Raw genomic sequence first — 15,392 nt, 5'->3', positions numbered from 1 at the left:
GGTCATTGTACCAACTAGAGGGGTGGCAACCCAAGACTTAAAACTTAAGTGAAACTCAAGACCAGGTGGAAGATGTGTTAAGCAGATTGGAAACAATTACCGCAGTGCTATCAAATTCAACATATATGTAAATTGCCAATAAAATCCAACACAGTCACATTTTATTTCAAAGGAGGAAACTTCGCCAAAATGAGGTGATTGGTAAAATGGAAGCTGAAAGTCAAGAGGGACAGGTCTCTCCAGAATCCCCAGGGTTGTTCAAAACCACAATAATAGAAGCCTAGCTAGAATATATTCCACAGATCTGGAAAGGTACGGCCAGGATCATTAAGATGCTGGTGTGGTAAAGAGCAGAGTCAAGGAAGCTATCAGAGGCAGGAAGGATTCCCTCATAAAATGGAAGTCTAGTCCAAAAGAAAGGCAGACAGACCAATAAATAATAAACCAATGAAACCAATAAATGATAAAAACAAGGACTGACAAAAATTATTTAATTACATTCAAAGCAGGTGACTGCATAGGGAGGTAGTCAGGCCTTTGGATGACAAAAGAGCCAAATATGTGCTAAACGAGTAAAAGGAGCCTGCAGAGGAGCTGAATCAATTATTTGTCTTCACTGTGCAAGATGTAGGGAAGACACCTGTGCCTGAATAAACTTGCATGGAGGTTTTTTTTTTAAGAAGAAGAAGAAGAAGTGAGGCAAATGGTGGTGACAAGTTCTAGGTCTTTTTCACAAATTAGAAACTGAAAAATCATCTGGTCCAGATGGCACCCAAGAGTTTTGAAATGTGAAATTGCTGAACTTATAACAAAAATATGAAAACTGTCAATTAACCTCCATACCTGAGGACTCGGCAGTGGATTTTTAAAAAAGGATCTGGGGTGGGGTTGGGGTTCCTGGGAAATTGCAGGTCAATTATCTTAACATCTGTTCCACAAAAACTGGTGGAAAGAATTGTTATGCCTTGCTGAAGCAGAACCAGAATAGTTTCTGCAAGGGCAAGTCCTGTGTTATTACAGTTCTCTCTTTGAGTATCAACAAGCATATAGGAAGAGGTGATCCAGCTGACATGCTGTCTTACTACTTCAAAACTTGACTTAATAATTTCAAAAAGCTGCAGGTAAGTATCTCACCCAAGACTCCTGAATAAACTTAGCAGTCATGGAGTAAGAGAAGTCCTCTTATGGATCAGGAATTAGTTAAGAAACAGAAAGCAGAGTAGGAATAAATGGACAGTTCTCCCAATGCAAGGATGAAGAAAGTGAAGGCCAACAAGGACTGAGGCCTTTGCTTTTTACTTTTTAATGATCTGGAGTTAGGGGTGAACAATGAGGTAGCCAAGTTTGCTGACAATACCAAATTGTTGAGCTCCAAAAGGATCTCTACAAACTGGGTGAAAAAGCAGTAAAACGGCAAATGCAATTTATTGTAAGCAAGTGTAAAATGATGCACATTGGGGCAAATTTTTACCCCTCATTTAACATATACGCTAATGGGGTCTGAAATGGCAGTGACTGACCAGGAATGAGACCTTGAGGTTGTAGAGGGTAACTCGATGAAGATGTTGACCCGACCCAGTGTGCGGCAGCTGTGAAAGAGGCGAATTTCATGTTAGGGATCATCACGAAAGGGACTGAAAATTTAACTGCCAAAATCACAATGCTGTTATAACAAATCTATGGGGAGACTACACTTGGAATACTGTGTACAGTTTATGGTCACCTCCCCTCAAAAAGGATACTGCACAGCTGGGACAAAAAATTCAGAAAAGAGGGAACTAAAGTGATCATGGGGTTGGAGAACTCCCCTGAGGAAACATAAAGGGATTTTAAGTTTAGGGGGGAAAGATGAGTGGTGGGAGTGGGGATGTGAGAGCGGTGCATAAGATTAGGTGTGGCATGGAAAAAGTGGCAGGCAGAAAACTCTCCCTACTATATAGTACTAGAACTCAGGGGAAGCCAATGAAGCTGAATGTTGGAAGATTCAGGACAAAAGAAAGTACTTCTTCACATAGCGCATAGTTTAAACTATGGTATTCGCTCCCACAAATGTAGTGATGGCCACCAACTTGGATGGCTTTAAAAGAGGATTCGACAAATTCATAGAGGATCAGGCTATCAATGGCATCTAGCCACAATGGCTATGTTCTAACTCTACGGTTGGAGATAGTATGCCTCTGAATATCAGTTGCTGGGAATCACAGGAAGGGAGAGTGCTCTTGCACTCAGGTCCTGCATAGGGGCTTCCTATAGGGATCTTGTTGGCCACTGTAAGAACAGGATGCTAGATTAAATGAGTCTTTGGCCTGATCCAGAAGAACTCTTCTTATGTTCATTACAATCATGACACTCGAAGCACTCTAGCAACTGCAGAAAAGGTGGGACAGAATTTTTAAAAATGAATTTTTGTAGCCTAAAGTTTTAGCCCAAATAAAGGCATATAGGGGAAAAGAGGTGTCCTGTATGCTGACTATTTCCAAAACTGTAAAAAAGGGGGGAAAGAGTACTATATTAAAGAAGGGAAAGGATAAGGATTCCAGAGAAGCCATGCCGGCATACTTATTGGACTTCTGCTCATGTGATGGATATATTCACCCAGATGGTCCCTACTCTATAGTAACAAACATCTTCCCTAAAATTTACGTGCCTGAGTATTAAATACCTCTGGTTGCTTGTTTGCCTGCAACAAAATATCTTTATTAAAAACCTAAGTCCTTTAGGAAACGTCTTGCTCACCCTGCTGCCCCTGCGGCGTCTGTGAGATGATGAACTGTGCTGGTTGCAAGTTGGTTGTTGGATGCACCAACACAAACTGTTGCAGGTTGAGATTCTGTTGTTGGAGCTGCTGCAGGTGCTGCAAATCCTTGAAGAAGCAAAACGAAATTAAGAGTTTTTTAAACTTAAACAGTCATTCCCTCCCCTTCAAAAGCAAGACAAACCCATTAGGAAAAGTAGAGTTCTTTTCCATTAGGAAAAGAACCGTGATCCAAAATTCTTACTCTGCAAACACAGGGCATCTCAATTTAACAGCGCAGAAAAAAATGAACATATACTAATTCATAGAATCATAGAATGACCTGGAAAAAGTTGCTAACGCGAAGGAACAACAGCAAAGTATTGATTTAAGGATGTAGTCCTCCTCTTGAGGTTTTCAGCATATCATCAATTTCACTAATAGAAACAAAATTTTAGCATCAGCAAATGTTGAAGTTTTAGGCTGCCACGGAGCTCTACTTGTCCCCAGGCTCCTTCAGTTTTTGTATCTGCCCTCCGCAGGTGATGGGGGCTCTGGTAGGAAAGGACTAGTGCAGCCATCAACAGCCCACCAGGCTCATCAACCCTGCTCCTAAGGAGACCTGCTGGAATTTTATGCCAGCTGCATCATACAAGCAGAGGGATGCTACTGGAAATCTGCCTTTGCTTTCTCATACATCTGCTTCCAGGCAAGCAGCAGCTACAAAACAGTGGTGAGAGAAAGTACATACCATCTCCTTCCTCTTGGCCTTAGTCTGCCCAACCGACAGAAGTGAATCCTACAATTGTTTATGTGGGGACATGCTCATCATATGGGAGGTGGAGGGGAAGTAAACATGGAACAATATGGTGTCTGGGCAGTAATCAACTTCAATCTATGGCCATGTTTCACACATCAGAGAATTAACTCTCGGAATCCTACTGACTTGATGGCTTTTGTAGGTCTGGTAAGAAGCCAACAGACTCAAAACACTAGCCCATTGTACCACCATGATAAAAAAAAGATAGCAAGAACTTGAGTGGTAAGAACATATTATGAAAAATGAAAAACAATTTCCTCGCAGCATGCTAAATTGTGTTTTGTTATGTACATTGTATCTATCAGGATGTGGTATAATTTGTATTAGCTCTGTAAACTGCCTTACCAGTAGGTGAACAGAGAGCTATAAACACTACTATATAAATGTTAGGGAAAAACCCTGCTAGCATTTATTCCATTTATTCATATTCTCACAGAAGATTTCTTGCAATGATCGCAGCTCGAGTTGTGTGTGTAAAATCAGTTAAATATAATGATGTGTCTGAAACGGAGATCAGGTCAGTGAATCAATTATTCAAGAACAGGGCTATAAAAACAAACAATTATTTGGATAATGTATTTATAATAGTAATCCAAACAAGCTAAGCAGTGCTCTGTTGTAAGCGATTGATGAAGTCCATATACTCCAATTTGCAGTGGAAAAAGTGACGGACTTCAGATATATATATGCAAACCTATAAGGTAGGTTAAGGTGACAGGTAAGGAAGTGGTCCTAAATGACCCAATGAGTAGGTAACTGAACTCAGGTCTCCCAGGTTTAATTCTAATACTACACTGGCTCTCAACTTTCATTTTTGCTCATTGTGACCATGATCTACCAGAATTATTAACTATACTTATAGGCCACTCAAAAGCAGAGTTCACATGGAGACTCGGAACTAGAAATAAAATAATTAAAAATTCATTAGCAATTATATACGTGTGTGTGTGTGTGTGTGTGTGTGTGTGTGTGCAGCATACAAATACAAGTCCAAGAAATTTAACTTTACATTGATTTCATATACATCTCAAAGTGATTCATACCATACACTAAAAATCACTAAGAATAGGCTTAAAAAAAATATACAAATCAACTAAAGATAGGCAAGAAACCTAGTTCCCATCCCTACTCACACCCAGCTGGAAAAGCTTGTTGAAACAAGAATGTCTTCAATTGTTTCTGGAAATTACAAACAGAGGGCACCTGCTGTATCTCAACAATGATCCTGTTACACAAACAGTCACACTGAAAACCCTGCAACATATTGTCATGGCTAGAACTTCTGATATTTTTAGGGTTTCAAGAACAGCCCCAATTGCAAAGAAGTAACTTGCTGGGCATATGGAGAGTAAGGCAGTCTCTCAAATAACTTGGTCCAGAGATGCTTAGGGCCTTATACATTAGTACCAAAATCTGTATTGGCTGCCTGGACTGGAAGCAGCTTGGCAGCCAATGCAGATTCCAAAGACAAGGAGATATATGCTGGCAGTAGTCTGGCCCCACGAATAGTAGCATACTTCCAAGCACCTTGTTTATGTCGGCAGGCTGCAAAAACTGAAACTGATCTCACAAAAAGGCTTAGTGGATGACTGGAAATCTCACTTGGAGCTGCATAAATCATGGAATCAAGCACATTATGGAGGTGAGTGACTTCATTCTCTAAAGTGTCTAGAAACCAAAAGTCCCTGGGGGCTCCTGAGCTCCATTCACTAATACAGGGGTCCAGAGCCAACAGACCACTCTGAAGAACTCTGCTATGTAGTTATTCAATGGTGTAATGGAGACAGTGAAGTAGACCCTCCTTGCTGCTTTCACGACTGCAAAGTAGGCATGATTATGTGCTCTAACACAGCATTTGAGAGGATGCGCAGAAGGAACCATATCTATGGCCCTCCACATCTCACCATTCCCCAGTGAAACGAGGGCCTTGGCAGGTTTGCCTGTTTCACCCATCAGAAAATACCTATAGCATTCAGGAATCCCTAAGTGGTCTACCCTAACTGGTCCTCCACCCCTGCAGGGGGGGACTGGTGTCAGCTCAAGCTTCACCAGGAAGTGGTCTGATGATGACAAAAGGGGCACAGAAACACCTCCTCATTTCCAGGCATCCTACCTCACCACCAGGAGCAAAAACCAAATCAGGAGTGTGTTCTGCATTGTGTGTCAGGTCAATGATCACTTGAAACAACCCCATGGTTGCCATGAAGTCCTGAGTTGGATCAAGAACCAAACTGCATATGTGAGTCTTGCTCAGATTTAACAGCCGAATCATGGTTTGGTTCTTGTGAACAGCTTTGTGCCCACAACGTCCCTTCAATGTCCTCTCATTTCTGGGTGTGAAATACTACATTTTATTACCAAACCAGAATCAGAAACTCATTTCAAACCATGGTTGTCTCCAAACCAGAATGGGAAAATAATGGTTTGCATAAACTTTAATTTACCCACTTTGGATGTCACACCAAATTGTGGCCTGCAAAAATCAGGAAATGAGGAAAGCAAGTGGAGTGGAAAGAGCAAGTGCTCAAATGTAAAAACTGTTTATAAGAGCCAGATTATTTGACCTGAATGTTGCCATGCCTGCATTTTATAAAAGGAAACTTGTAGCTTTCTGTAACAGGGATGTGTGGTCTTTGGAATTCAGAGGACCAAGCAGACTATGTTGCCAAGGTATTCAAAACACTGCCTTGTGAGCCCTTATTCAGTTGCACTGCGAACAAAAGAGTAACAAAAGAGACATATTAGGGCAGGCCAACATGATCAATGGTTCGAAAGACAAAGCTCACCTGTGCAATTTGTATCGGTTGAGATAGAGGAATTTGTGTCATGGGCGTTGCAGCAGAAGCTGAGATGGTGGCGCCTGCAGCATTGTGCTGCTGACTGGCTGAATGCTGCACTGCAGCTGCCAGCAACTGTGCCTGTGCCTGTTGTATCAATAATTGCTGCTGGGCTGGTGTTAACGTGAGCTAGGAACAAGTTTTAGGACAGTAGTTAATAGCACGAAACATCATCCCTTTTACAAACCATCGCTATTTATTTCTGACCAGTTGCCTTCAAACAAGCCACCGTCTACAGGGAGCAGATGTTTATTCCAGGTAAGATAAAAATCAACCAATCTATCAACCTATATTTCACCTCATCTAAATGGGACTGGCATAAGCATTGTATCATTGTGGCCACTGCATTATTGTGGCACTCCTTCAATATTAATGTGAAAAAGGTAATTAGCTAGCAAGCAATGGAAAGAAACAGCACTGACAGGAAATAGCAAGCAAAAGAACAAGCCATCACTGACAGGCTTTGAAAGGAAATTTACACCCACCAGAAGCAGAAGCGATTAGCCAGATGAATGAGAAATAGCAATACTGGCTGTGGTTACCAAACAAACTGATAATACTCCAGCTGCTTCACATTAGCATGAATCCCTGGCATGTTTCATCATTTCCATTATGCCTTAAGATATAGCTGAGGAACATGTGCACCATTTGTTCCCCTCCAAGTCAACCCCCCTCTTCCGTCTGCTTTTTTGTTTTGATAGGATTGAGCTGGTAGCTTGACATCTCTGCAGGTTTCCAAACACACATTATCTCTATGAAACAGGTGGCGTTAGACTCCCTTCGATACATGAATATTCTTCCCTGTTTCTGTATAGAAAGAGCCCTTACCTTCAAAGACCTGGATCTAGTTTCAATGTAGCAAAGAGCAGTTAGGCAAAATGACATTTAATGTATATGGACTAATTTTTACTGTATGCTTATATAAAAGTACTGTAAGTAAAAGCCATGAAAAAACTGTATTCAGATTACAGTAAAAGCCCACTACATATGGAAAACAGCCATTTGTAGAGCTTTAAGGCGAAGTATCTGGCATAAATAGAAAACATTGCCAGTCAATACTAAGGTAGACAGACCACTGCTCTGAGTTGGTATAAAGCAGTTTTCTGTATGCCTATAAATAGAACTAAACTCAAAGCAGTGCCATTTGATTTACATATTACATATACCTTTCAGAGATAAATAATATAGGGAGAAAAGTCTCTGATTAACTGCATGTCTCAAATTTTGAAAATAGCAGAAGTCATTTATCAGTTTTTAGTCTCCCAAGTTGTTGTAGCATACTTTTTTTTGCAATTGAAAGAAACACTGATAGCTTACATTAAAAGTTCTCCATCCAATGAGAACTGTTAATAGGTGGATTTAAACCTCATTTTGTGTATGGAAAAGGAAATTTCAGCAAACTTAAGAGTGTGGTTATATCAACAATAGCACTGTGGTAAAATGGTTGATCAAATAGTCATAAATATGACCAAGACATTGCAACAGCAGTACTAACTTCTTTTCCCTCTTCACTGTGACTAGGAGGTCACAGAAGAAAGCAAATATGGAGCAAGACCTTTTTCAGTGACCTTTTTCAGCCATGGGCCGGCCCACCGTCCCTCAGACAATGTGGTGGGCTGGACTATGTTGTTTTTTTTTGGGGGGGGGGGGGGAAATGAACGAATTCCTATGCCCCACAAATAACCCAGAGATACATTTTAAATAAAAGCACACATTCTACTCAGGTAAAAACACACTGATTCCCGGACCGTGCACGGGCCGGATTGATTAGGCGATTGGGCCACATCTGGCCCATGGGCCTTAGGCTGCAAGACAAACACTCCCCCTCCAAAAAAAAAAAAAAAAACTAATCTAAAAGAAGAAATTTGCTATAATTTGTTGACTTCTTGAATCAACATACTGTGTTAAAAATTACCCTTATACTCATCAGCAAAGTAAAGAAATAGCATCTGATATGGTAGGTTTCATATTGTATATATCAGCTTTCCAGATAGATTACACAGCAATAACCACTATATCAAAAATAAAATTACAGAATTTAAAAACTATTCCCCATCTACAATTGTATCAATTAATTTCTAATATATCAACCTGATTTCTAAAAGATGGTGGTGGCAGGATTAACAGAGCCTCCCTAGATAGAAATTTCAAAGAAGGTAAGCTACAATAGAGAGGGTTCTACTTTTGCTCCAGAAGACAACTTTTCTCATGGCATGGGGACATAGCACAAGGTCTCCTCCTGCAAATCTCAAGAGATGTGGCAATTTCTCCAGATAGGCTGAACTCAGACAATATAGGCCTAGAAGCAAACAGGTCCATGGACTGGGATACTATAATCCAAAGCATCAAGTGCCACTGAGAGACTCATAAAACCAATAGGGAGATTTTCTCTGGCCACATTCACCTGGAATGATAAAGCAACAATCTACTCTGTCTAATACAACAACATGAGTTGGTGGCTCATTACAATTCACTTGGACTCATCTTACCCCAGTGATCTGTCCTCCAGCCAGCATGAGCTGGGTCTGGGGTATGGCCGCCTGTACTGAAGGCTGCTGGGAAGGCTGGCTTGGCTGCTGACTGTCCCCAGATTCTTCATTAGGTTTAGTCTAGGAAAGAAAATATACAAGCTTTTGTAGAACAGAATGGGTATCAATGTAGACACAGCCATTTTCATAGTTTATTGTAATATAAAGAGGGATGATATTAACAAGATTTTTGGTTATCAATAAGATAAAAAGCTGCTTATTTCAACAACTTGTTTTCATAGATAACAGGTGGGGGGAAGAAATGCTAATTTGGTATTGTAGTCGTAAGCCAATATTTCCACGTTATCAGAATGGAAGAAAAAAACGCTGCTGTTACTTCAAATCATTAATAAAAACAGGGGCTCGATTGTAGTTGGAGAGGGCCTCCAGACACAGGGCCCCCTCAAAGCACATATACATATGTTCAAGAAAATTTCCTATTTAGTGCTTGATTTGAAGGCACGGCCTTTAAAGTTTCTAAGCTTTCCCAGTCATTGCCATACTACAGACAGATCTGCACACACTTGTACCAAACTGCCCAATTCCTAGTCAATGTGAAACTCAGTAATCAGTAGCATGCAAGTTTTGGATTAGTGCAGTAGATTTTTCTTTTATACATTTTATAATAATTCATAAACATAGTATTTCAAACTAAACAAGGTATTAGCTTGAAAAACTTTAGATGCTGAATTGCATCCAGGAACAAAAACAAACACTCACCATACATCTTGTCTCTAAGAAACAGAATTTGGTATTTATATAGGCAAACACAGTTCATTTATTTAAAACCATCTTATGAAAGATGAAATTACTGTAGCCATGAGGGAAAAATGCAAGTGAGAAAGCACATGAAAAGGAAAAACAAGGAAAGGGGGTTTATGGTAATTAAAACTGCTTATGCAGAACATTAAAATTCTGCATAGATTTGCATATTTTCCACCACCTGTTTTGGGGACTGCAGAGCAGGCTAATTAACATAGAGGCTCTGATTAATTCTGCCAGTCATTGAGAGATAATTACAGCACAGGACTGTAAACATTCTGCACTGGAGATATAGCCTGTTTGCCAACATCTCTCTCAGGGACTCAAAGTTTGCCATGGCAACCAAGGCAATTTTCAGCCTCTCTCTTTTAGAGAGGAAGGTCACTATCTCGCCTCCTTTCAAAATTATCATATGTAACTAGGTGCTGTTCTAGGGGGTTTCAAGAATGCCCTACCCTACTTCCTTAGCACTCATAGAGAATGACGCCACTTCACAATAATACTATTTTCCTTCCCCTTTGATGCATTGCCTGAATATTTTAATGAAAGGCAGTAAGCAGTAGATTATAACGCTTTAAGGCATCCTACACCTTCCAGTTGGGATTCAGGCCTCATCATGGGACTGAAACTGCCTTGGTCGTGCTGGTCGATGATCTCCGGTGAGCTAGGGACAAAGGTGAGAGCTGTTTCCTAGTTCTGCTGGATCTCTCAGCAGCTTTTGATACCATCGATCATACCATCCTTCTGGACCGTCTACAGGGGCTGGGAGCTGGGGGCACTGTTATACAGTGGTTCTGCTCCTTCCTCCTGGGCCGTGTTCAGAAAGTGGTGGTGGGGAATGAGAGTTCAGACCCCTGGGCTCTCACTTGTGGGGTGCCTCAGGGTTCTGTCCTCTCCCCCATGCTTTTCAACATCTACATGCAGCCGCTGGGAGAGATCATCAGGGGGTTTGGGCTGGGGTGTTCATCAATATGCGGATGATACCCAGCTCTACCTCTCTTTCATATCGGAATCAGTGAAGGCAGTGAAGGTCCTGTGTGAGTGTCTGGAGACGGTTGGAGGATCGATGGTAGCTAACAGATTGAGGTTGAATCCTGACAAGACAGAAGTACTGTTTTGGGGGGACAGGAAGCGGGAGGGTGTGGAGGACTCCCTGGTCCTGAATGGGGTAACTGTGCCCCTGAAGGACCAGGTGCGCAGCCTGGAAGTGATTTTGGACTTGAAGCTGTCCAGGGAGGCGAGGGTCAATTCTGTGTCCAGGGCAGCTGTTTACCAGCTCCATCTGGTACGCAGGCTGAGACCCTACCTGCCTACAGACTGCTCACCAGAGTGGTGCATGCTCTGGTTATCTCCCGCTTGGACTACTGCAATGCGCTCTATGTGGGGCTACCTTTGAAGGTGACCTGGAAACTACAACTAATCCAGAATGCGGCAGCTAGACTGGTGACTGGGAGAGGCTGCCGAGACCACAAAACACCGGTCTTGAAAGACCTACAATGGCTCCCAGTACATTTCTGACAGTTCCCTCACTGCGAGAAGCCAAGTTACAAGAGAGCAGGCAGAGGGCCTTCTCGGTAGTGGCACCTGCCCTATAGAATGATGGATGACTGCATTTTAATATTTTGTTGGAAGCAGCCCAGAGTGGCTGGGGAAACCCAGCCAGATTCACAGGGTATAAATTTATTATTATTATTATTATTATTATTATTATTATTATTATTATTATTATGCTTAAGCAGTCAGCTGCATCTTACAGAAAACAGAAGAGCAACCAGTTTCAGATTTTAACTATAAATCTTTATTATTATAAAGGAAAACCCAAAGTGATTAAAGTAAGGCCATGCTGACCATCTTATTTCAGCTCCAACTCTTGGGAGTTTTTCAAACATCTTTTAATGTCAAACAGGACTTCTGTACTGAACAACATTTGTTAATGGCTGCCAAACTCTCCCATTGGTATTGCAAAAAGAAAAGTAGAAAGAAAAAAAGGTTGATGCAGACGCAAAAGCACTTACCTGTACATTTAAGGACTGGGCAGCAGCCTGTAAACTTGATCCAGGGAGCTGAACCTATAAAAATGATGTACTTTTAAAAACACAAAACTGGAGAGAAGTAAAATAGCCGAAAAAGAAAGTTTCTCTAGTTTTCGAAACACCTAAGACCACTGAGATAATTAGAATTTTAAAATATAATGCATTGATTCTGATCTAATGCCAGATCATGGTTTGCCCTAACTATAGCTTATACTCCAAATGATAATTTGCATTCCAGAGGTTCAGAAGAACAATGATTTGGGGTTACTTTCTCCTCCTGCTTTTCCCAAGAATCCCCAGATATTATCCAAACAGTGGTCTCTCCAAAGATCCTTTAGTAAAAGGCAAAGGATTTATACGATCTGAAGAGAAACCAGAGTATATGAACTTTTCAAAAATCCTGGTTTGGTGGACATTCACAAACCATGGATTGATGGCTGGTGGCGCTACAGGCATCATGACAAGCCATGGTTTGGCAAGCTATCTGAACTATCCTGCTCCATTTAAAATCTTTAGGTGGAATCTTAACTTTGAATGTCAGTTTTTTACAAACAGAAAACTTTTGGGAGTAGCCACAGTTTATCCAGATTTTGAAGGTGCAAAGTCAAGTGAGAAAAAAGGAATGCAACTTTTATGAAAAGGTATTCCAAAACAGATATGTTGTTAGTCTGCACTCCATGAGCTGTGACACAGTACTAATTCAACACTACCTTTTGCATAACCTAGGCAAAACAACAATACAAGGAAGTGTTATGCCGTGTCTTCAAATGGTTGCTACATTTCTGGGTTGGATTCTACAAGATTACAACATGCCATCTGTCACCAAGCAGGCAATTTGTCTCCAAAAAAGCTCCTATCTCCAGTGCCAACATCCAGTTTAATCTTTTGCCCTGTAGTATTCTGAGATAGCAACCATATTAATTAGAGAAAGGCTTCCAAAGCATCATCATGCACAGCTGTCTTGGAGAATTGGCTAGGTTAATAAACTACCAGTTTTTGGCCCTTTCAGCTCTTTTTGCAGCATAAGCTTATGAACAAAGGCCTCTTAGGTACTGATTGCAAAGGCCTAAAAGCCCATTTTAACCAAAGTCTGAGCTGAAGTTGCTCCAAAGCAAAAACTTTCTGCTGTAAATAGTGCCTTGCAAAAAAAAAAAAAAAATTCTGCACAGGGATGGAATGATAAGGTGACTCTGGCTCATTTTACCATGGGAAACTGCCAATTCAAGATAAACATATAAACACAGTTGCCACTTCAAAGTTCAAGATTCATTATACCCTGGCACTTGAGATTTAAGAAATATAGCATGCTAAAGTCAAAGACAGCTGTATGTTATCTTTTAGAATTTTTTTTATAAAGAGATGAACGAAGTATTAAATAAAAGTAGTGGCTGAATCAGAGAAGCTTGAGAAAATAGAACAACGTTCGGTAAATATGTGTTGCTGCCTTTGAAAACTCTACAGCTATTGGCCATAAGGAGACTAGCTTCAGCTGCTTGACATGAACACTGCTCAGGGGTACAGAAGGTTTACAAACAGCCTTTTAAGTTTCAAAATTAGTCAGCATGCAAGAATTAGGGGCAGAGGGTGGTGTACACTCTTGACAGGCAGATGTTTGGTCGAGAGGGTCAAACCGTTAGGTCAACTGTTGGATTGTGCATGAGTGATAATGATATGTGAAAGGCATGTATGAAGAGTGTTATAGAATCAAAGAACTGCAGAATTGGCAAGGACCTTGAGGTTCATCTCTTCCAACCCCCTGTGATGCAGGAACAATACATGACAGATGACCACCCAACTTCTGCTTAAAAATATCCAAGGAAGGAGAGTCAACCACCTCCTGAAAAAGTCTGTTCCACTGTCCAACAGCTCCTACTGTCAGAAAGTTTATCCTGATGTTTAGTTGGAATCTCATTTCTTGTAACTTGAAGCCATTAGTTTGGGTCCTAACTACTTTAGCAGGGGAAAACAAGCTTACTCCATCTTCCTTTATATATTTGAAGATAGCTATCATATCTGTTCTCAGTCTCCTCTTTACCAGGCTAAACAGATCCAGCTCCCTCAATTGTTCCTCATAAAGCTAGGCTTCCAGACCATTTATCCTCTTGGTCTCCCTCTTCTGAACATGCTTGTGCATATTATGGCCATCATGTCAGCATCACCATTCACCAGCCTATCTACTTTCCTCCTTCTACACACACATGCACATGCGCACACACACACACACACACACACACACACAAAATGCAAGCACACTCCACATTAAGGAACATTATAGGAACCAAGGCAAGTATAGAAAGATGAAAGAGTGAGCAAATATTTTCTTTTATTTATTTTTATTCCCCAAGGCTGCTAAGCAGCAGCAACAACAATGGAAACAACATAATAAAGCACACTATTTATACAGCAGCATCAAGCAGCACAGCAAATAAATTTTAAATGATGCGGAGAAAAATATTTCACTACTCAAACCTAAGTGCAATGAAATTGCATTGGCTTTATTAGTAGCTCTTAATACAATAACCAGCACTTTTAAAATGGGCTTTGAAATGAACTGGAAGCCAATAAAGCAGAAGCTACCTGGGGCGGGGGGAAACCTTTGGTATTTTGCACCAACTGATTTCTGAATACTTTTCAAAGGCAGCCCCATGGCAAATGCAAGTAACGCAATATGAAAGTGATTAAGGCACACCTGACATGTGTAGAACATAGCTAGATCTGCTTTCAAATGGTTCCTACTGACTTCAAATCGGGTAGATAAGCTGAAGTCTCGGTGTCGGTTAATAAGGGATCATATCTGACCTCTTAAGACACTGGAACCAGCAGGAGACATATTTTTATCTCTGTGGTGTTTTGCCTTCATGGTATCCGTAAGTTCATACCCTTCTTTTCTACGGTATTTATTTATTGCATTTATATACTGTCTTTTTACGAGGGTGCCCAGGGTGGTTTGCAATTTACGATATTAAACATAAGCAAGCAGTACAAAATATTCACAGGCTGACTTCGGGAGCAGATGCAACTATCTTCTTGGCCTGAGTTTCCTGTCTGATGCTTTCTCTCAGGGCATAGTAGGTCCAATGTTCCCTAGTGGTTATGTGCTACCTAGCCTGGGTATATAAGTAAACGGCTGCCATTCATTCCTATGAAGAAGAGTATAAACCAATTTGGGGACAACAAACCTGCCTACACCCACAACAGGAACTTATGGGAAGAATGGTATGCCCCTCCTTCAGGCAACTCCAAGGTTATGGTGGACCAATGTTTCTCATCATCACTAAAACAAAAACAAAAACCCAAAGCACCAGATTCAAAAGGGAAAGAGGCAACACAGAGCACTACTTAAGCTCCTCTTCCCTACTTCAAATGCAACACCTGAGATGGGTGGGGAATGGAAACATTTTTCATCTGCTTCTCAGAGCCTGGAAACAATGTTTTGTTTAGGGAGGAGAAGCAGCAGGACTTGGAAACCTAACTTGCCTCCACCAACTCAGTAGTAGCTATGATAGACAAAAAGAGTAGGCAGAGGAGGTGGACAAAGGGCTGGGATTCTCAGTTGCTTCCCTCTCCCCTCCCCAAGCTTGAAAGACTCTTATGGAGTCAAAATCTAAGACAGAAAACACATTAGTCACAGTCCTTTCAGATTAGATGGCTTTCAAGTTTTGTCAGGAAATCAGCAGG

At 41.0% G+C, this 15,392-nt stretch overlaps 1 protein-coding gene across 10 annotated transcripts in view; it reads right to left on the bottom strand.

Moving 5' to 3' along the window:
• The window catches only part of POU2F1 (POU class 2 homeobox 1), a 97,735-nt gene that overhangs the window by 23,847 nt on the left and 58,496 nt on the right, over positions 1 to 15,392 (bottom strand). For 6 of the 10 annotated variants that reach the window (XM_083736498.1, XM_083736500.1, XM_083736502.1 and 3 more), the window contains exons 4-8: positions 11,697 to 11,750; positions 8,881 to 9,000; positions 6,341 to 6,520; positions 2,737 to 2,863; positions 1,521 to 1,589 (exon numbers count right to left, since the gene is read on the bottom strand). In XM_083736498.1, coding sequence (XP_083592624.1) covers positions 1,521 to 1,589; positions 2,737 to 2,863; positions 6,341 to 6,520; positions 8,881 to 9,000; positions 11,697 to 11,750 — 550 coding nt within the window. The remainder of the gene's footprint in view (positions 1 to 1,520; positions 1,590 to 2,736; positions 2,864 to 6,340; positions 6,521 to 8,880; positions 9,001 to 11,696; positions 11,751 to 15,392) is intronic. The other 4 variants (XM_083736504.1, XM_083736505.1, XM_083736499.1 and 1 more) reach the window with 1 other exon arrangement.

Source organism: Podarcis gaigeae (genome assembly GCF_964106915.1).
Source record: "Podarcis gaigeae genome assembly, chromosome: 4".
NCBI classification, from domain to species: Eukaryota; Metazoa; Chordata; class Lepidosauria; order Squamata; family Lacertidae; genus Podarcis; species Podarcis gaigeae.
The sequence above is the reverse complement of the archived record's forward strand: the minus strand, read 5'-3'. Positions and strand labels throughout refer to the sequence as shown.